Source organism: Cyrtonyx montezumae, unplaced genomic scaffold (genome assembly GCF_038088225.1).
Source record: "Cyrtonyx montezumae isolate F1298 unplaced genomic scaffold, pur_monq_1.0 scaffold_0, whole genome shotgun sequence".
Classification (NCBI taxonomy): Eukaryota; Metazoa; Chordata; class Aves; order Galliformes; family Odontophoridae; genus Cyrtonyx; species Cyrtonyx montezumae.
Genome location: NW_027071824.1, coordinates 20491123 through 20513471, shown reverse-complemented (window position 1 = coordinate 20513471; position 22349 = coordinate 20491123). Strand labels below are relative to the sequence as shown.

General features: G+C 37.9%; 1 protein-coding gene across 2 annotated transcripts in view; it reads right to left on the bottom strand.

Moving 5' to 3' along the window:
- Positions 1-22349, bottom strand: part of SMYD3 (SET and MYND domain containing 3) — a 340366-nt gene that overhangs the window by 2986 nt on the left and 315031 nt on the right. For both annotated transcript variants that reach the window (XM_065729621.1, XM_065729626.1), the window contains one exon: positions 3411-3519. In XM_065729621.1, coding sequence (XP_065585693.1) covers positions 3411-3519 — 109 coding nt within the window. The remainder of the gene's footprint in view (positions 1-3410; positions 3520-22349) is intronic.

The following is a 22349-nucleotide window of genomic DNA, read 5'->3' as shown; positions in this document are numbered from 1 at the left end:
TACTCTTCTAAATCTCACAGCTAACCAGCAGAGCCAAGGATGAGTAGAGTCTTGTTCTTGTATCTGAGAGGGAGACCACACACACCACAGTTCTAATTATGAAAAACTACAGTGATCGCAAGGCAGCAGGAGAGGCCACAGCATCATCAACCACACAGTCTCCCTGAAGAATATAAAACCCATTAGAGCAATGGTGGGACTGTTGCTCCATGAATGCAAATGAAATACAGCACTGTCGTTTGCTGCTGATTTGCATTGGGATGGGATGGGATGCCCAATGTCACAGCTCCCTGCGGATGCAGGATGGCTCTGCTCCATCACAGTGAAAACAGAAAGCAAACAGCCATGAGCTGAGATGGTATAAAGTGAAGGCTGACACATAAAAAGGATTTTACCTCTCTTCCTGTGCTTTTTGCCCTCATGCTGGGAATTACTAGAAGGGGAACACTGTCATATTTCCTGCAGGCCTTCACAAGGCAAGAAAACCATGTCCATCAGCTCACAGGAGGATACAGATGCTCGCTGCAAGAAGGCAGGGATCTGAAATCAGGTGCAAGCCTTCCCCTTTACCCTTCTTGTTCCTCACAGAGTCCAGCTGCACTCAGGTTTTGGGCAACCAAAGCAAGGAGTTTGCAGAATGATGGTAACCAAAGACACATACCAAACACTGATGCTACTGAGTGCTATCCGGGACAAAAGCAAAGGGCTCTGCGATTACAGTGGCTATGGTAGTGCTTTACTTCCAGGCAACAAAGAGAAGCTAGACTGTACAGCCAAGTGTGAAGCTGCAAGGGTCCTAATACACCACACATCTGATGCACAGCGGCTGTCAAACCACAGTAGCTCTGCCGTTGTGCCTGATTAAACAGGATTTATATGAGTGAGGTGAGTTTCACTCAGATTTCAATTCCTCTGCACCTTCCACATCCTTCTCCTTAATGCCATGCTGAAATTAGTCTGACGAGGACTCCAACAGGGTGCTATTCAATGTCAGAGTGTATTAAGAAGAGTAATGAAGCAGAGAAGGCAATCGAGTTTATGCTCTGAGCATGTGGCATGCTCTGTTGACACATCTAATCACAAAAGACCAAACTGTGTTCCGATATAACTCCAGGACATTATCTGAGTTATATTAGGAATCACATCTTTTACTCACAACACACTGGGAATTATATCTTGCTCTAATTTGTTCCAGTGTAGACCGCAATAAAGGGAATCTGCTTCAGATCCCACTCAAAGAAGCACTGTGCCCCATGTATACACAGGGATGCAGGGTGACAGGGACCTTTTTCTTCTGCTCAGCTGTAGGAGTGCAAGGTGAGACTCTCCTTGACTTACATGTAGGGGTGAAAAAGGGGAGATGGAAAGGGCAGCAGACAGAGATGCAGTATAATAAGTTTGTTAATGGCTCTGCATCCCAGCTACAAAGCACTTACTGTATCCTTTAGGCTTGGAGACCAAGGTAAGAGATGCACTGATGCATGGCACAGGACAGTAAACAGCATGCTCCTTTTTTTAAGGATCGAGGAGATCAAAGCTTGAAAAAAGGTTTCTGTTTTAGGTATTACTCTGCATGCAAAGAATAATGCAGTAACAATCTGGCTTGCAATGGGCAACTTAGTAAATATATACAAAAAGCTATCACAATTTCTGCCTTCATTGACAGCAGCAGAGATGTAGAAGTAGACAGAAATGGCTCTGGGAGAGTTAACTCCAGTTTCATTTAATGCCATATCATATTAGAAAAAGCTATTAGAAGCACACCTGTTGATGCACTGCAGCAATCTGGATGAAAATAGATCATCTGACTGGGAGCTCACTTCTTGCTAAAAAGGAAGGTCCAAATGTTTGGAAATTATAAATTTCAGTGGAATTAGTACAGCAGATTACCTGGTATATGACAGATATATAGCTTACAATAATGAGTGGGAAATATAATTGATTACTCTCACATCAGCTTCTTAATGATCAGAATTGGCCACAATTTAAGTTGAATATATCAAGTGAGGATTTAAGTTTCTAGGATTTATTAAAAATAACCACTCTATCAAATACTGATTTATTATTTAAGCAAGTGAAAATTATCAGTTATCTAGTTCGTATAAATGATCAGATGTTAAAGCCTAATAGATACGGTGGTCAAAAAAATGCAAATACAAAATACAAAGTTATTTATAGAGTTGTGATTGCTATTTAAAAGAGATCCAGATAGGAGTAATAGCCACTTCTTTCTCAACCCCAGCACAGACTCTTTCTCCTTCTATCCCAGCTGCCCTACCCCTTTGACACACAGAGCTAGCTCATCCTACAGTACAGACATTAAGCAAAGGGAACAAAACAGCCAACTACTCCACTGGAGAGGACTAAAACATCCCAGTTAATTACTGCTAAGATAATACACAGTGCAAATAAAGAAGCAGAGGGAAAACACCAGCTTAAAGCAAGGCACCAGCTTCATGCAAGCATCAGCGCTGGGGCCTGCTCCTGCCTGCAGCACCAAGCAAAGAGACTTCATCAGGCTCTAGAAGTCTGCAGAAGGATGAGCTGGAGAACCTCACAGAGCTGGTACTGCCTTCAGGCCAACTTCAGCAAAGGACAGTTGGTAACACGTGTGAATGAGCCTGGCACTTCTTGAAGCATGTTGTTCAGGGGGAGAAAAATATCCCAGCAGTGATGTAGGGTTTGAGATGGGGAGTGAGTCGTGACAGTGACATAAGAGACGTCACTCCTGAAAGGGGATTCTTTGATATATTTAAGGTGATAGTAACAGCAATATAATGGCAGGACAAATAGTCTCGGGTAGGATGAAATGAATACAAAAATTAGCTTAGGTCTGACAGAGTCAGCTTAAATCAGGAAAGTGACTAGTAGAGCAGCTGCAAAAACAGACTGAAGAAGATGGTGAATGATACAGAAATAGGAGGGACCAAGAAGCACACCTGTTGATTGTGTGGCTCACAATAACATACAAGCACTAAAAGGCAAAGTTCTTCGATCCAAAATCATAGATACCTATGGGGAATAAGGAGAGTGGAAACCATAGCTCTGCTCCTGCCCTTTACTTTTACTGGTCTTAGATTCACTATGCTATGGTAAGAAGGAGAGTAGAAGGCACTGGGACATTTTTATCTACTATATCTAATAGTCATTTTTTCTTCAGACACATCTGAGCTATCAAACTGTAATTAGCAGTGACTGATACCAAAGAAAGGCAGTTCCTGAAACACTGCGCTACACTGACCCATCATAACATTCAGCTGCAGCCTGGGGAATCAGCACTGATGATAGAAAAAAGTGGTGAGGAATATGCAAAAGCACAAATTACAGACAGGACAGGAGGGGAGGGAATCCATGGTGGGTTTGGGGTTAGCAAAGGAGTGGAGAAGGAAGAAGCAGTCCAAAGTACTGACCTGTTTCAAGGTCTCCAGTGCCTGAGGTAACATGTCTTGACTGTACTGCAGTTTTCCCACTCGCATCAGCTGCACAGCCCTCAGTGGATGGAAATCGGGATAATACAGCCTGCGGAGAAAAGGGAGGATAATGCGTCACTGTATCGGCTCTCACCTTCACAGTCACTGCCTCTGTGGAGAGCTATTAGGGTGGGACTGCAAAGTCCTTGTGAATATTAATAAGGTACTCAGAGAAAATTAGCTGCTCTACCAAGAAGCATGAAATACTGAGGGGAATTAGCAAATTATTACTCTCCATCTCAAAGGAATGCCTTTAACATTATCCTGTTAGAAAGTGTCGGGAGTGGGATTATTTCATTTGCTACCATTACACAATAGTATTTACTGTACTTAGTGTTGCAAACGGAGGTTGTTCACAATCCTAGGTCCCTGAAGAGGTATAATTTTTTCAAGGAAGCTTCAGTAGGAAAACCTGTCCTGGATCCTCTAAGAGGAAGGAGAAGGACTGCACATGACACCAAGGCCATCATTTCTGAGGGTTTGCTTGCTGTTCCCTATTGCAGAAAGAACTGGTAATAAGCATTCAAGGAAATATTTTCAATTTGGCTCATGAATATAGGCAAGGTATTTGCTAGTGTGAGGAAAAAACTCCTTTTCTCAGTTTCACAGAAACAGAAGTTTTCCATCAGCCTCACTGGAAATACTTCAGAACAACTTATGTTGAGATGAAAGCAGAACTATGTTCTCTTTTCCTGAGGACATAGATGAAGGGCAATGTCATCATTAATTCCCTTCAAGACACTCATGAAATGTCATAAATCTAAAACAAAGATAAGTAAACACCATGTAAAAAGCTTGCACACCAAAACCACTCCTTCTGCTTATTTCACACAACTTCATAGAAGACACAGTAACACATGGGAAGCATGCCTGATCTACGAAGGCCTCTCCAGAGAGAGCAGAAACCAGCTTCATGTGAATAATCCATCCTGAATTCCCATATGCACCACCTGTTCAGACCACAAAAACTACAAGTGCTCAGCTCTCTTGTGGGTTGCAGCCCAAAAAGGCTGGAGAGTCAGTAGGCCAAAGAGATAAAAAATGGTAGTACATGTCTCAGTCCCAAATGATCACTTAAGAATTTCAGTGATCCAGATAGACACTAGAAATCATCAGAAGTGTTATTTTTAGATCTTTTTTTCTAATTAATGTATCAATTCACATGGTACTATATCTGCTACTAGTTAAAGAAAAAAAATGCAATGTCAGATATTTTGCTGCGGATTTGTGAAGAGTAAATAGGATTTGCAGAGATAGTGTGACACAAATAGGAATAGTGATGACATGCACAACTTTGTAAAACTTGCAAAACAATGATACCTATATGGGTGCATACTTCTGCCCTCACCTGTGACTGTGGCAATGAATGGAATAAAAATTCCCCCTCCTCTTGGGCTACTGAAATACTGGGATGCCTGAGGTAGTGATCATGTCCACAGAAGCAGCAGCAAAGAATTTTGCATGGATAACTTTTTGCAGTCCTCCGTAGACTGTGCTGCACCCTGACAACTCTGATTATTCTCCGTCTGGTCCTTCATGAGATCACACAGACAAATTTAGGCCGTGCTTCAGTTTGGCAATATATGGCTTAATGAACTTCACAGGGTCCCATCAGAGTGCAGAATCCATCTCTGCATGTGCACAGGTCTCTCTTTATAGCTCACACATTCACTTGCAGTCAGTAAAGATTTACCACTGTGGTATGGGCAATACCCAGAGAAAACAGGAGGCAATTTAACAATGTCAGGTACTCAGCCTAGACTACCAACCATAAACTAAAGCAAGTGAAAATTTAAGATGAGGACACAGGATGACTAAGTGTGGAACAATAAGCCCTGAGTTCATAAATATTTACAAAGCTATTTTACTGCACTGATTTATATTCTGATCTTATGCATGTATATAGTTACATTTGCTGGCCTTAAAATTGACATTTGAAGCTACTATTTATTATCATACTCTGGAATAAATCTGTTAAACTACTGGATCACCTTTCATGAAAGCACAGCCATTGAGTGAGTTTATAAGAGAAATTTGGGCAGCTTTCAGCTCTTCTGGAAGACATTTAAGTGGGCAGAAAGCCATTGGCTTCTCCCAGGCATCCCCAGAATTCAATACCGTATAAAGATGGCATGGCAAAAAGAGCTAAGAAGCAGAGTCAGGTACTCGAGAGCAAATCTGTTATCCTCATGCGTTGCTCTGAACAAAACAAATGGATATATTTAATACTAAGGAAGACATTCACCAGCCAGGGAAACTGGTACCTAAAGACTGTCAACAAGAGAATAACACAACTATAGAGGAATACATGCTGCAAAACATGTTACAGCTTTGGAACGGTAGGATTTCAATCTGAAAAGGATTTTATGAGATTTACTGAGGCCTGAGGGACAGGAAGGGGAACGGTATCATAATGAAAGACAAAATAGAGAAAGACAGACCTGTGGAGTGATGTTTCCTGCCCCTTGGCACTGGTCAATGCACAGCGATTCACTTGCAAAGAGAGATTAAACAGACAACAAAAGCTATCAAGTAAAGCTGCATTGTAAACAAGAGAACTGGAGGAGGCTCGGAGAGATCTTTAAATTTTAAATTGTAGACTTAATCTAAGACAGTGCAACTTTGTTTCAGACTGGCTAACACCGTAGCCAGCCTGTCCCCTGCATATCAGCTTGGTGTCACCACCAATAAAGCAGCTTCTATTGCCTCCTCCAGGTAGTTGTTGGAGGTGTTAGGACCATGCAGCACCAACTGGAACTGGCATCCAGACAGCAACGTGTCTGCCATGACCCGCTGACTTCCACCATCCAACCCATTTGTTACCCATCAAGCTGTCTGCTCACCTGCACTGTAATATCCTAACTTGGATGTCAACTCCCTAGCATATAGCATTGTCAGTAACCTGGCCAGCTCTCTCAAGTGCCTTTGCTGGAGACAGCTATCATCTTGTTTGGGTTTGTATGGGTTATACTCTCTCAGAAAGTCCCCAGTTCAACTCTCTTTCTGGGTTGTTCCTGGCAGATTGCATGGGCAAGAGTGAGGCAATGAAAGCACTGTCTATTTGACTGTTCAAAACCTCAAATGAAAGTTATTCCCTGGTTTCCAGGTAGATTACTTCAGTGTTTCACTGTTCCAGGAACCAGCAATTGCTTCATTTTGCTCACTTAATAGAAGGATATTAATTTTCAGAAGGCAAAGATAAGGCCAATACTTTGTAAAGCCATAGTTGTTTCTATTATACCGTGAATTTGATAGCCCCTATTTGCAGTTCAGCCCTGACATTTGCCTTGATGAACCTCCAGAGCAGACACTGTTCATATACTTTAAAAATAAAAAAAAAGTCTTCATTCTATGTATCTATTTCAGCTCTGAATCCCTTCAAGTAAACACTTGCATTCTTTTATATACAACAATAGAAAATAAACAAAACAACAACAACAACAAAAACAACCAACAAAAACGAACTTGACAAATTTTAGTCACCTATTTCTTAATACAGTGGTCCTTCTAATTTCATTCAAATTATCTCCCATTAGAGCATAAACAGAAATTTTGTGTTCTCTTGGGAGCTAAAGCCTACTATTAAAAAAAGGAATATGCAAAATCACTGTCTTTTCTGATGCCTCATATTTTAAAATAGGCTCCTACCATTTCCTGTAAATCTGTCTGCAGGGTTAACATTTGCACCTTTGTCTTCAGCCTGGCGTAATTAGAAGCAGGCAGGATTTATAAAACCTGAAATAAGGGTTTAAAATGGAAATGTTACAAGGTTCTTTAATATGGTGACACGTGAAAAGTGATGCCATACATGACTGCAAATTGCTTTGTAGTACCTTTTAGTGCAAGTAAATATGACAGCATAAAAGACATAAAGCAATTTTAGGAGCCACGGCAACAGAGAAGGAATTAAGAACAGGCTTTTGGGCTTCAGGAAAGGTGTGAGCCGAATGCAAAGAGGAAAGCATCAGCCTCCAGACAGAAAGCTACACTGGATGAAAATGTTCACATAAATACAGCACTCAATAAGTGTGACCTTCTTTTCTTTTTTCTTTTTATTTTTTTTTGACTATTCTTGATTTCAGACTGAATCAATATTTGGGTACATTTATTAAAGCTGTTCTCTTGCCTGCAGACTAAGAATTATTTTTATGGTGTTCAGTTATTTACTTTTTTTCCTCTTTTAGCAATGTGACACTGGTCATCTAATTTACATGATAATTTTTCCACTCCTTGACTGGGATGATTTTTAGGATAAATTTAAGCACAAATTATTAATTGTGCTAAAAAGTAGAAAATATTTGATACATACCAACGTTTCCAAGAATGATCCAGTTGTTTTGATCAACAGTCAAAAAATGTGGCTATTTGGGAGCTCATAGATCTTAATACCAAAGGGACTGTGATACAGTTGCTCAGTCTGATCTCAGAACTTCACCTATCCATCCCTACACCAAAACCAGGAATTTGAGGCTGAGATAGTGCTTAAAAAGCGCTCTATTTATAGAAAATATCCTTTCTGTACATAATAAGTTCAATATTATAATAACCACTGGCTTTACACAAGAGTTTTGTCTGAAATAAAACAAGGTTATAGGGTTATTTCTGAAGGAAATGGGAAAATGCTATTAATAGAGGAATAAATGACTTTGTTTCCCATGTCAAGTTTAGAAGTCAAATTGTAACTATATAATTTCTAAGGGCAGTATACCGACAGTAACTGATGTATAATCTTTAGAGTTCCCCCACTGAATTCTTCCAAAAGATCACTGGCTCTCACCTTAATCACATGTTTTTTCTTTGAATAAAAATGGTTTTAAACAGACACTCCTTCTGGCTTCTCCCTCTGTCAACTCCTTATTTATGGATGTGGATGACCTGGTATGATTAAATCATTTCAGAACATTACATCTTCCCTTATATCTTTCTGTAGCACCCATGTCAGTTTTGGAGCAGCAGATGAAATCCTTTACCTGTGGCAGAGTTGATACACTCCTGCTGCCCTGAATTTTTTATTGCATATTTTTATCTCCCCATCATAGTGCCTCACTGACACAATCAAAGAACCACTGAACACCTGAATGCAGGCACGACCTTTTTCTGTTCCCCCCATCCCCCCCAATATTACTTCCTGTCATCTGTGGGATCAATCCCTCAGCACCAGCAAGGAGGATTTCCTGGAGGTAACCTTCAGTGCACATCTGTAGCTAACAACAGAAAGTTAGCCTTGCTCTTTAAACCAGCCATATTCAGCTCTCAGTAGAGATATGTAGACACAGCACCTCTGTTCAAATCTCCCTTGGAATTCTCTATACTCTAGACTATAATACATCTTGATTGTATATTTTTACAGTCTAATTTACATGTGCTATCTATTTGTATTATTGCTTTATTGACAAAATCCGTTACTGTCTTTATTAAAAGTTTCTCCAAAGACTACAACTCATTTAAGTGCTCCATCCTACTGAAAAGGACAGTATGACAGTCCTTGGTCTCCACAGATGAGAAACTGAGGTACAGGTAAACAAAATGATTTCTCCAGTGTCAAAGAAGAAAAGCCCCTGGAGAAGCCAAGAACTGAACCTGGATCTCAAGAACTGTGTGTAGGTTCAGGCAATATGGTCTTTCTTGCAGAGCCTGGTTCTCAGGTTCATGCTGTCTTGTCTGTCCGCTTCTGTCAAGCCAAATAAAAGTAAATACACTTTTGCAGTCTTAAAAGGCATGTTGTATTTCATAAACAAAATGTAGAAACAGTAGCATTAGTTTAGAAATTTTTGTGACAGACAGTCAATTTCTTGTTAATTTTTTTTTATTCTGTCCTCACTCTAGACATGTCCCATTATCTCCATGAAATAACTGCCTCTGAAAACAATTCAGGATTTAGATCTGTGAAATCACAGTTCTAAATCTTTTTTACCACACCTATGTTTTACACTCTTCTACTAGTATTTGTTTCAGTAATTTAACTGATGTGATCAAATAAGCAAACACACTTCTTAATCAACTGAATCCACAAGAGAAGTTAGCCATCCAACTCAGAAATCATTTCTCTCTGGCTGCTGATCATTCTGCTGTATACCTTATCGTGACAACTTATGCCACATCAGAATGGATTTTGTTCCAGATGTTGACTCTTTGAACGATAACTTTAATAAAATATCTCAATGTTAACTTTAATAGAATGATGAAGTGGCATAAACCATTCTTGGTTCTTGACTCTTCTTGGCTTTTGATTGAACTAGTCAATTTAAAATGCTGATGCAGACTGTTTGAGTGGTCCATGTCAAGTATTCTGTCTTATGGAGTTAGGAAATGTTAGGGTAAGAAACAGTGCTCAGTTTGGAATGGAAGAAGGAAAACACATCAGAGGAAGACACATCAGTCCCTGTGTCCTGGCTGATCTTCAGAGCATCTTGCAGCTCTCACTATTTTTGTCATGAGATCACCATCTAAAGATGGTGGGATGAACTGTCACCACAAAGAGGAATGTGCTGCCTCAGTCCTTGAATAGCCAGAAGAATGAGAGGACAGGGTCAACAGTTTAGTTCAAAGGACTTATATTAAAAAAAAATGTAATTAGAAAGTGAAATAGAGTATGTTTATAGAATGTCAGAAAACTCAGGAAGTGTAAAAAAGACAGCAAAGGAAGAGAAGTGGAAGAACAGTTATCACTGACAACATGCATGGGAAAAGATGTAAAATATGGAAGGAAATGCGTACTAGAGAAATATTAATTTGTGACAAAGACCTTGATGTTCACATTCTTCTCCATGCAATTAATCTACCACAAGTCACTGATGTTAAGAAAACTGGTCTACCTTTGGTATCTCATATGACTAAAGTACAGGTGCAAGACTGGATGCAGATACAAGCAATGCAAGTTTAGACTCCAGTGTTCTGAGAGAAGATCATGGATCTACATGTTTGTGTGACCTCTCCTTTTCATCCACAGGATGAAAGATCAACTCAGGAAAGAATGAGAAGCATTACCGGAACTCCTATGGTCACTGCAGAAAACTCTGATTTTCTATCTCCTTGTTATGATAGGAGTCCTTCCAGTATTAGTGCAACCCCCATCTAATTGTAACTACAGTTAGTAAATCTCAGAGAGGTGGTGTGAGTGTGCATGACTGCGTGTAGGTGCAAACTTCACAACAAAGGATGCAGGTGGTAGTGTCACCACCATTCATGCAAAATGCCTTTTCTCCACTCATCAGTATCTCAGATCACCTCAGAAGTATGTTGTAATACAGAAGCCTGATAATGTGAATAAGACTGCTGGTTTAAGCAACAGTATCCTTTTTTTTCTTCTTCTATCATACCTCCAGATAATTCTGTACAGAAACTATCAGGTATGGCACAATAACTCTAGATGAAGGATTATAAACTCCAATGTCAGACAAGATGGCTGCAATTTAGAGACACTGTTCTCGTGAGAGCTGTGGTCAAGAAAGAATCATAGCAACAGATCCTTTGGCTGAGTTTCTGTCACTTTCCCCTTATGAAGACGAGATGATTATTGTTGTTTTTATTATTATTTTTACTCATAGATCAGTGTTCTTGTAAGCTTTTATATATACAGTTGTGGTTCTGACATAATCTGTATTATTTGAGGAAGAGATATGGGGGTTAAAATAGATATTCCTACAAAAACATTAGCTCTATGAATGTTATGGTCAAAAACATTCAAACCAAGCTGAAGAATAAGATATGTTTAGGAAAACAGAAAGGTACTGTAAAAATACACCACATCCCTACATCTTCAGTCTTATATGCAATTCTGATCCTGTCCCTTCAAACGATTTCAACAGAGAGACATTTATATATTTGGCTCAAATTTTACATCTTTAAGGTGAGAACACCAATCTATTCAATGGAGATTAAATTCAAAGGTGTTTGTGAAGATCTTTGAGATTTCAATAGGAAGCTACGCAGTTAAAATATTGACAGCTAAACAAGACCATCTGTCTGTACTGGAGAACACTAATCTTCAGTCACTCAGCTGACTTGAAAATTTCTTGCAAGACCCAAAAAGCATGTAAATTGCTCCAGAGTTTCTTAGAAAATAAAACAATCTGGAAGAAAGCGGAGAGGGAAAACAGCATTCTTTACAGAAAAAAAAAGGAGACTGGCTATGAACTTTATGAACAGCAATCATGAGCAATAATCTATCCAAGGCTTTAAAGGGCTTCCGAAAATGCTCGTTGAATATACAGAACAGATTATTGCAAACAATGCCACTATACCTCTTCATGGGTGGAAAAAGGTGTGCAATCCTTCAAAAGACCAAGGCATGCTTGAACTTTCCATTTGTAATAGAAAGCAGCATGTTCACTGGGCAAACATTTTTCAAATAAAGTCATGTTTGCTTTACACCATAATTAATGAGTACATTTGTATCTTAGCAGAACAGTCAAGAGGTGAAAAAAAAATTAAGGGAAGATTGCTTGAGGAGGAAAAAGAAAATAAACAATTCAGTTCACTCAAAGTAAAGCAGTTCTCAAGCTTTCATGCTTTACATGGTATCTCATGTCAGTACCTAGTTTACTCTGAGGTAGTCTCCCACGGCTAAAATCCAACATGCATGTTAGGGATAGCAGAACATCTCAAGGCACCTTCCACTGATGTAAACTGGTATAATACCACTGATTTTTATGCTTCGTCCATTAACTGACATGGTGACATCAGCTTTTGCTAGCACATGGACCGCCATACATCTAAGAGCTATAAAACATTAATGTCAGCATCACAGAATCAAAATCAAATGTCCAAAACTCTGCTAAAAACACACAGTATTTTGTATTAAAAGATATTTGTTCCACTTTTTGTCCAAGTGTTACTTTCTTTCTTCAATGTTCAATGGGACAACAAAGTTTTATGCTTGGATTTTGCAATATCAATCCACCACTCTGTAATCATATAAAATCAATTGTACAAAGAGATTCTGAGAGTTTACAAAATTATGCTGAATTGCAGCCATGTGGCCTAGCAACTCAGAGCTTGTTTAGAGATGTGTGAGACAAGATGATAAAGTATAGTTTCCAATAGAATAGAATTTTGTGTAGAATTCCCTCATTACAAGGTTCTAGATTGTATATCTAGATTGAGGTATTAGCATTTGTATCTTAACACAATGAAGATATTTCTATAGGCAAGATAAGGAATGAGCAATTCATTGAAGCTAAAGTGCAATACATTTGGGTACATACTGAGTAAATCTCTTGAGTATACACAGAAACAAACAGTTTGCAGACTGAAAACACGGGACACAATATGCCCTAACTCAGTTCGCAAGGAATTAGCTGTTTTCTCTCTCACTTTGTGGCTCCTACATAAACATCTATAATGGCTCTGTTGGGAGAATAACATTTTCTCAAATTATGGAAACTCCATTCATTGTGAGGAAAGACGCAGAACAATGGCTGCCTTCTTGGGTCAGACCACAAGTACAGTGACCAAACATGACACGGAAGAAAATGGCCTTGAGCCCATCATACTCATAAAAACACCAAATATAATCAAAGAAAAAAATCTTTGCACAGGAAATTTGGAGAAGCTGCATGGCTGGGACAGGATCGACCCAGGCCCTACAATGGTATATGCACAGGCCCACCTCTGTTAGGAATTGTCTGGAACAATTAATTTTCATTCATTCACTGAGGGCAGCAGACACAAAGAAAGTGCTTCAACTGCAATACAGGCACAGAAATAAGATACTTCTAATAGTCTATGATTCCAAAACATTGAGCAACTACATTTCTCTCTCAGCCAATAGTGTGAAGGCAGATGACACACTGATTGATGGCATAGTTGAGGGGAAATGAGGAAAAGAAACACATATAGACTTTATCAAAGTATATTTTTTCTATCAAATGTTAGTTGAGTACCACTGAGCTAAAGAAAGATCATGATTCTTGGCCCATTGTTTCCCGACAATTTCTGCACTCTGAGACAAGGTTTGTAGATCTAGGTCTGAACTAACAGCTAGCACAACTGGAAAATGCTCCAGCAAGCTGCTGTGCAAGTGCAGCAAAGCTGCCAGGGTAACTAACCTATACAGGTTAGATAGGTTCTGGCCTACTACATCAAGTTGAGCCACAGATTTTGCCAGCTAAAACCTATCAAGACAAAATTTATAATTGTTCTGCCAGTACACATACCAGTTGTTCCTTAGGCAGGACCTCCAGACTATCTCACGAGTCATGTTTAACATTTTTGATCTCTAAATTACCTTTTCTCCCTTTTCCCAGATACTGTCTCCTATTTTCTTCTCAGTTTTCCTCCTCTATTTTCTGTATCATTCTTTCCTGGTCTCTTTACCCTTCTCTTTGCATTTCCTTCTTTCATTGTTCTTTATCCTACCAGGTTGTTTTTTCCCCCTCACCTCCTCTATCATCTTCTCTTTATTTTTCTTCCACTCCTAGGCCCTGTACACCTACACATAGCCAAGGTGACAGAAGGTGATTGTTCACTTGGCTGGATTACATGCAAGATACACATCTCTGAAGCAAGAGCTAACAGCTGTTTCAAAGTAAACTCTCCATATGCAATGAAAATTATAACACGTTAAGTTTGCAATAGTGTGCTGTGCATAAAGCATCAGGAAACTATCCATTGATCTACTACATGTCCATTAATTTCTTTAGCCTAAAGGACATCTTTCTAAATTGGTACAGGAGGCAGACATGAAAAAATATCTGTCAGCACTCTTTTGTGAGATACAGGAAAAACATATATTCTTCGCTATTTACTATGAATCCATAAGGGATGAAACAGGCATCAAAATAAAAAATAGCATTTACCTCAAGCAAAACCAAAATGTCACAGCCCCAGCTTGTAGCACAATGGGACCTCACCACTTTATTATCAATTTGTGATTTCTCTGAAATATGACTTAGATATCTCTTGGCTTTCTTTGGACTTCTGTAGTGGTTTGTATCTTGTGCTGAACCAGATGCATCTCAAACAGAGTGCAAAAAAAGACCTCTACTGTCAGATGACTGTTTATTTCCCAGAAACACAAAGATCTCTCCTGGAGTCCATTTGCAGCCGCATAATGGTGCTGCTACATACTTTATGAATAAAGATTTATCTATCTTCTGAGATATATCTTTTTTTTTTTTCTCTGCTCACAGTGTTACACCAATCAATGTTCTTGATCCAGCCCCTCTCTGTTTCAACAAGACTCTGTCAAAGCAACTTTGACACAAAAGACTAGTACTTACAAAGGTTTCTCCTAATTATTTTCTGTCTTCCTGTAGGTTTTTGTGTGTAAAAACTGATTTACTTATCACAGTCCTTGATATTTAGGGCAGTTCTTTACATTACACCATCCTAGAGCTGAATGACCACTGCATTGATGTTTAGGTCACATTTTTGAGACTTAACTTCCAGTCCCTTCAGAAACCTGGGTTACTAGGGCAATTTTAGTGCAAATTAATTTTTAAGTTAAAATGTAAGTCCATATATCCCACCAAAATTATGCATTGCTAGATGCTACCATTCTCTTTACGAGTTCATGTCCAGAATAGAAGCATGAATGATAACCACTTCCAAACATAGGGTTTCTAAATTACAATGCAGTAGAAGGCTAAGATAATTTACCCATGTAAATGATCTTGCTTATATGTTGCTATAAAGTGCAAATAACGTCAAACTTGCAAGTAATTTTTGCAAAACATGAATCTTTCCTTTCATTGCTAGTTTGAGGCATTATATAGTGGATTCTTCAAAAACTGCAGTCTAATTTCTCTATGACATTTGTTTATGAAAACAGATGAGAGAAGAGGGAAATTCTGCTGTGCAAGGAAGTACACTGACAACATGAACACTACTGTATAGCACAAGTATTTCCACCATCACATAAGAAGATTTGAAATGAATGCATTCAGATATGGAGAATGCCTTAGCATTTTAAAATATGAGAAGTTAAATAGTTAAATAAATAAAGTTAAATAAATAAACGCACTGCATTTTTTTTGTTTCCTACATCATATAACATGGATTAAGTCATCTCATACAGTATGCCATACAATATTATACAACATCCAAGACATAACATTTTAAGCCAGTTTTATGTGGACAAATGATTTTTTCTTGTCTAAATAATGAAAATGGTTATCTGCCTCTCCTCTTAACAGAGAAGCAATAAATGGAGAGATTACTGGCTTAAAAAGTACAGGAATGTCTTGTTTTGTCTATACTCCAGAGCACTTACTCTTAACAGAGCACTTACACTTAACTCCAGAGCTCATCTCTCCCATTCTTTTTTTCTCCTATTTTGGCAGTTTTGTCTTTCTATTTCAAGAACAGTCAAGTCTCTTCCAAATCCTTCACCATCAAATATCCTCTAGCTTGATCACCTCCAAGACTCCTCTGAATATCATTCTTGTGCCATTATCTGCAAAGAGCTCCTGACAAGATCACTAGACTTCACAGTCATCAGACCTGCCATCTGCATCACAAGCCTCACATCTAGAGTAGGGTATCAAAACATCACGTACTCTCATTGTCAGTGCATTTGTAGCATGACTCTACAAGTAACAGTTTTATTTTTAAAAAGCAGCGAGTAACCATTTACATGAAGAATGTTTCACAAATCAGAAGAGTGAAACATGGCAATATAAGCATTCCATACTTGTAAAGCAGTTTACCCAGTATCTTTGCCACCCAGTAATCATTTTATGAGTACAGTGTTATTTTAGACCACTTTCATTACGTGTTCTACTTTATCACATTTATGACTTTATTCAAAACTCAATGAGCTCTAACAAATCTCTCTACCTTACAGATAGGTGAACCAGTCAAAATAGGCTGAAAGACAATTTATAAATACTTCATAGGGTATTTGATCAAAAGTCAGTTGTATACTTCCAGTGTACAGTGACCATCTGAATGTATCCTCAGCTGACTTGATTTGAACTTATGACTTCATAATGTATGAATTTAAGGTGGATTTTTTCTGCTATGGTGAAAATGCTCCCACTGAAAACAAACATATAGCTAATTCACATTTATTTTGATTCACTTCCAAGGTAAATTGGGCCATGCTGAATTAAATCAAGAGAAACACAACTATTTGAAAATATTAATGCACCTTAAAGTCTATTTGGGTTATTTACTACAGAAGTGAAACAAAAAAAAAAGCGCACATCCCAATAAAATAAAAACCAGTGATAAGGATCATGTACTGTCCCCCTCTTTGGAGTAATATTTGATACTTTCTGATATTTCTAAGTGGATAAGAGGTATCTAGAATATTGGTTAATGTGAGTTAAGAAAAAAAATAATTGCTTTTCAGATACTATATTTAAAATGGAGTAAGGAGCGAAGTAGATATAAAAATATATTTTATATTATTGGGTTAATAATACTGCTATGCTACCTTTTGATTCAAAATTGATGATATAATAAGAGTAAACTATGAACTATTAATTAGAAGTGGCAGATTGTGCTTAATGTACTAGCAAATGCTAACCAGCAAACACACAGTCAGTTGCTATAGTAATTCTATACTCCTCTGAGGTCTTAGGAATCATTAAGGGCTATGACGAATTTAGTCCTTTACAAAATATGTGCTTTCTCATCACCTCATTTAGAGGATTTTCTGCACAATCCCCATGTGCATACTGCACACATCACATGGTGCCTAATCAAATTCAAGTATATTTGAATTTTTATTAAATGCTGACCTTTCCAATATACATTTCATTTGTGCTCATATCTAATATATACGTTGTGATCCCCAAATAGTCCTCAGTGCTATGTTTAAACCAAAGAAAGTGTGAAAGCAGTTCACTAGGAAAAATGGAATCAGATAAAAAAATAAGAGATTTTTAAAGAAAAGTACGATAGTTAATTATCGCAAGCCTAAAATCTGAGAGAAATTCTCCCATGTGTAAGGGGCCAGCTCAGGTCCTGTGCATCAATTAGGCCCACTTAAAACACATTTTAAAGGCTTAGAAATGATTTATGTGGCGCATAAGCCTGGGGCTGTCTGTCTGCATGTGAATTTCATCCTGTATGAATATATCTGTCAAAATAGATGAAATCCAAACATTAAGGAGGTTGTTAGCAAATTAAAATCTAAATTCTCAGTCATTGGTCCCCGCTATTGTATTTGTCATCTACTCTTTCTTATAGCAAAACAAAGTGGTTATACACAAAAAGGAAGTGGAAGCAACTGCAGCTTCAGTACTAAACTTTCTCATTTCAGTTGCTTTAAACAGGAAGATGGATAGTACTCTCTAAAGAAAAAGATCGTTTCTCTCTTTTTCTCTTTTATGAATAGGTTTTAGTGGTACTCAATCTATGCAAGGAAATGTAGAGCGAGACACTGTACTGAGCTCCCAATATACACAAGGCTTCAATTACCTATTTTGATCATGTAAATAGAAGACTTAAAATGCATGATTAAATTGCACCTAAGGATATAAGTATAAACTAAGTTCAACAACTGAACAGAAAACAAACTTTTTATTCAAGATATGATGCATTTTGACAAGTAGTGAATTACTTGGACTCATATATAATTGTGAAAAAAGGGAAAATAAACTGAAATAATTTTCCCTGTCATTCGCAGTGAAAAAAACCAGATACTTCAGGCATGGAAATTGCACTGACAGTGCTACAGAAATCAGGCTTGATATTCCACGAGGCTTACCCCTTTGGATCCTACCTGATCATATGATCACAGACCGGAGACACCTTTTCTGTTTATTTTAAATTTCATTTCTGTGCTTTTTTCTTTGTATCTCTTCTTCTTTCCTGTCATGCCAAATTGCCAAAATATCACTGTCACCTCGTTTAAATCTCTCTTTAGAATTCACATATTATGCAGTGCCTGAAGAAAGCACAGTCTGAAACTCTCCCAAGCTCCCACAACTTAGGTATCCTCTAGTCATTCTGGCCCCTTGAGTTTTACGAGACATTGTCTATCTGCCAATCTGAGCTCTGCAGTCATTTCATGCCATGCTAGTGCATGTTACACTGCATCATCTAAGCATTTGAGAAGAAACTCCATTTCTATTCAAGAAAACATTTAAAAGAAATGCTGAATCAGCTGCTTAGTTTACCTCTGTGATCCTTACTCTCATGTTTAAACCCTTCCTAGAGCTACCTGCTGTTGGTTCGCCACAGTTAACAAATAATCAGTTCTGCTACTATACCTGAACATAAGTTCAGAAAAATTTCACGTGAAAGTAAGATTTATCCAACAGAATATTCACACGCAAAAGCATCTAATTTTGATGCCCAAATGGGAAACTAAATATTCGCAGGTTCACTGGTCAAAGCAGAGTCAAGGACTTCTTGAAGAGGAAATTCTGAAAACCTAACTCACTCTGATGAATATTTCCTAGCATTAATAATTCAAAATAACGTTGTGAGCTGAGTAATCTGTCATGTGGACTCAGACTTCTCACTGTGGGGGCAATTTGCACCACAATTTGAAATGCAGACAAAATTATTAATTTTGCTTGTGATTTACTAATCTTTGACACAGAAGCTTGAGGATGGTGCCTTCATATAGGAACGTCACACCCCTAAAAAGCGAAGCCAACTAGCTGCAAAATTCCTCCTTTAATTATGCTGGATGTTCCAACTTCATCAGTGATTGCATTTAGTAAATGCTGTAGCAATAAATGCCTACAGACTCAGAACACAATCCTCAGAGGGCCGCAGCTCCTAATTTCTTTGGAAAAGAGACACAATCTACACCATGAAAAATTTAATTGCACTTTAATTATCAGTTAGCTGAATAGCATGAGATATGTATGCCTTCATTTCTTAATAGCTTCTGCTGCTTCCAGGAAATTGTGGAAAGAAAATAATAGAAGCCATGAGTCTTATTTTTGTCTGACTCCACCATTCTTTTTATTATTTTAAGAAAAAAAAAATCATATGAAGATTCAGATTCTTCTGGATCAGTCATAACCCAAGAGGAACACTAGCAATAATGAATACTGATACACAAGCACAGCTGCAGTGTTCACATCGGTGGCAAGCAAAAACAAAAATCTGCCCCATCATTTGAGTTCTGCTACATTAAACTGATAAAAAGCCCTTGGCTGGCTGACTCAAGGTTACTTCTTTGTTTCATAAGGTCAGAACTATAGCATTTGAAAAATGTTTTGTATATTGCAATATTTACCATATTTCCTTCAGCAAAGAAGTTGTAATCATTCAGGAATGGCACAGAATATGTCTTACATAGGAAACCCTTAGCAACAAAAACATATCAGCATTTAGAAGGATTTTTTTAAATAGACTTATAGCCAATGAGAAACATTAAGCTGAATGCATTGCGATCTAGCCTGGCTTTTATAAAATACACATAAAATATAAAATACCACGCACAGTGCCATTGGAACAGCATGCAAAGGCAACATGTTGACAAAGCCTCTGTAGTGTCTAAATCTTCACACAAATAATTAAAAAAAATACATTAGAAAGGGTTCCCCTTTAGATTTAATGCAGAAATTGAGGGAAGACAGCATGTCTTCATTTTAGCCCCAACATCTTGTGCTCACACTGACCTCAAGCACAGGAGAGCTTTTTAAGCATAAGAGTATTGTTGAATTATTTAATCCAATGCATACTATGTCATGCCACTGGAGAATTCAAAAGAATAGAAAGCATGTGACAGGGAGAAATCATTTCTCCATCCATTCTAAGGGAATGAGGATGGAAGGAAAACTTACGTTAGAAGCTTTGTGCTTCTTACCATAATAGATTTGCTTGACCACAGGATATGAGCATTCATTACAAATGAACATCAGTTACAAACGCAAGAAATGTGTAATGGGGAAATACTATCTTCAGAAAATACATATCAGGCACAGTGATGCAAACCATTTTATATGCTATTATTGAGTTTTTCTCATTTTTGAAAGAGAAGTTAACCAGTGAAATAGTCACACACAGTAGCCATTATAAATTATTTGGAGGTGAAGAAACAGTGTTGCTCATTGTGATAAATCTTCATCACTCCTTTGCTGAAAAGATACCACCCCAGAGGAAAACATTTGGCCTCTGAAGACAGAGAACTGTCAAAGTTGAAATATTAAAGTGCTCCCACTTTGTTATCACATCAGGAATTGATACTACACTGAAAGTGTAATTGAGACAGAACTAAGTATTTTCATTTGAAAATTAAAGAGGAAAGATCTTGAAAGGAAGACCACAATTTCACTATATTGCATATTCTGTATTATCCTATGTAATAGTTTAAATGCCCCATGGTTATTCAGAGTAATAATAAAAACCAGGCAAAAGGCATACGCTTACCTATGTATAAAGAAATTATTAAAGCACCATTATTGAGCCTGATTATTCAGTAGATAAGAGTCATTCACTGGAGACAAGTAACTTTGAGCTGCATCTTGCACATATAGGTATGTTTAAAGTCCTCAAGTTTATGCTGTATTTATTATCAATGAAAACAGAAGGCAAAATGAAAAAATAACCAAACAGCTATGTATCTCTTTTTTGATTTGGTTCAGTTTTCACAGAATCATAGAGTGGCTTGGGTTGGAAGGGACCTCAAGGATCACCAAGTCCCCCAACCTCCCTGTTGCTTTCTTTCTTTTTTTTTTTTTTTTTTTTAAAGGTAGGAAATGTGGACTTCTTAATAGCAGAATATTTCTTTAAAATGAGAACCTGGAAAGCTTCAGTGTTTCCATGGCATTTTAAAGATTGGCTAGAGGTTACAGGGAGGTTAATATTAGCCATCTCTTTCTTATTGTTGGGCTCTTTCATTCTCAAAGGTTTTCTGTGCATAGCATGAATATCACATAGGCAATACAGCACTGAAATAAGAGATTAGAGCATGGATAACAGAAGAACAGTTACATGAGAAATCAGAAACATTAGTTGCTGTAACACAAGTGTTTCTTGAAGGACCTGCATTAGAGAGTAATAATCTTCCTGAGCACTAGCTCTATTTCCTCAATCCGAGGTGACTAATCACAGAAGCACTGGTATTAAATCAGTAAACAGAGCTGAAGCCCAGTGAAATGTGTCAAAAGTAGATGAATTTAACCTTGCAGTGCTCAAGGAATGGAAACAATACCCTGGGGCACGTTAGAGAAGTACATGAAAGTAATTATCTTAAAGGAGATAACCAATGTGGATTCAGAGAGGCAAGAACCTCCCTAACTAATCTACTTGACCTTTATCATGATACTAAAGACAAAGTTGATAACGGGCTTTGAAAATAGAAGACCATATTTGTATTTTCAGGAGGTCATGTAGACATACACAACAAATAGATGAGAGAAGTAAAAAGGAAAACATCTTCATTATAAAACCTCTGAAAACTCTTAAGAAAGCACGTGTTCCATGGGAACACCTTTAACTGTCCACTGAAGTACACAGAAGTACAGAAGTGCTGCAATGCAGCAGCAACACTATGGGATGAGCATTTGTTGCATCATCTACAGCCTAAGATTGTAACATAGAGCCAGAATGTGTAGCTCCATGTGAAATAATGGCTTGTTCAAACCTAAGAGGAAAAATGCATACAACCTACAGAGATTTCCACACAGGCCAAAACTTGATTTAACAGACTAAGCAGTTATAGCACAAGTAACCTCTTTGTATGCTAAACTTCTCTTTTTTTAATTTTTTTTCTTTTCCCTCCATCAAGACAGCAGATGAATTTAGGGATGTGTATGCTGGATAAGGGTTACATAGATAGACCTACTCTCTAAAACAGTGTCTTTCTTGAAAATGTTCTAGTTTGTGATAGTCTGCAAACAGTTTAGGCATGAAATGCACAGGCCATAGTGAAGTTCAATACTTTGTCAGTCATAATCAAAGCCCACAGAAATGAAGGAGGTTTGGACCATGGATCACATCCTCACACAGTTTCATTTCACTCTA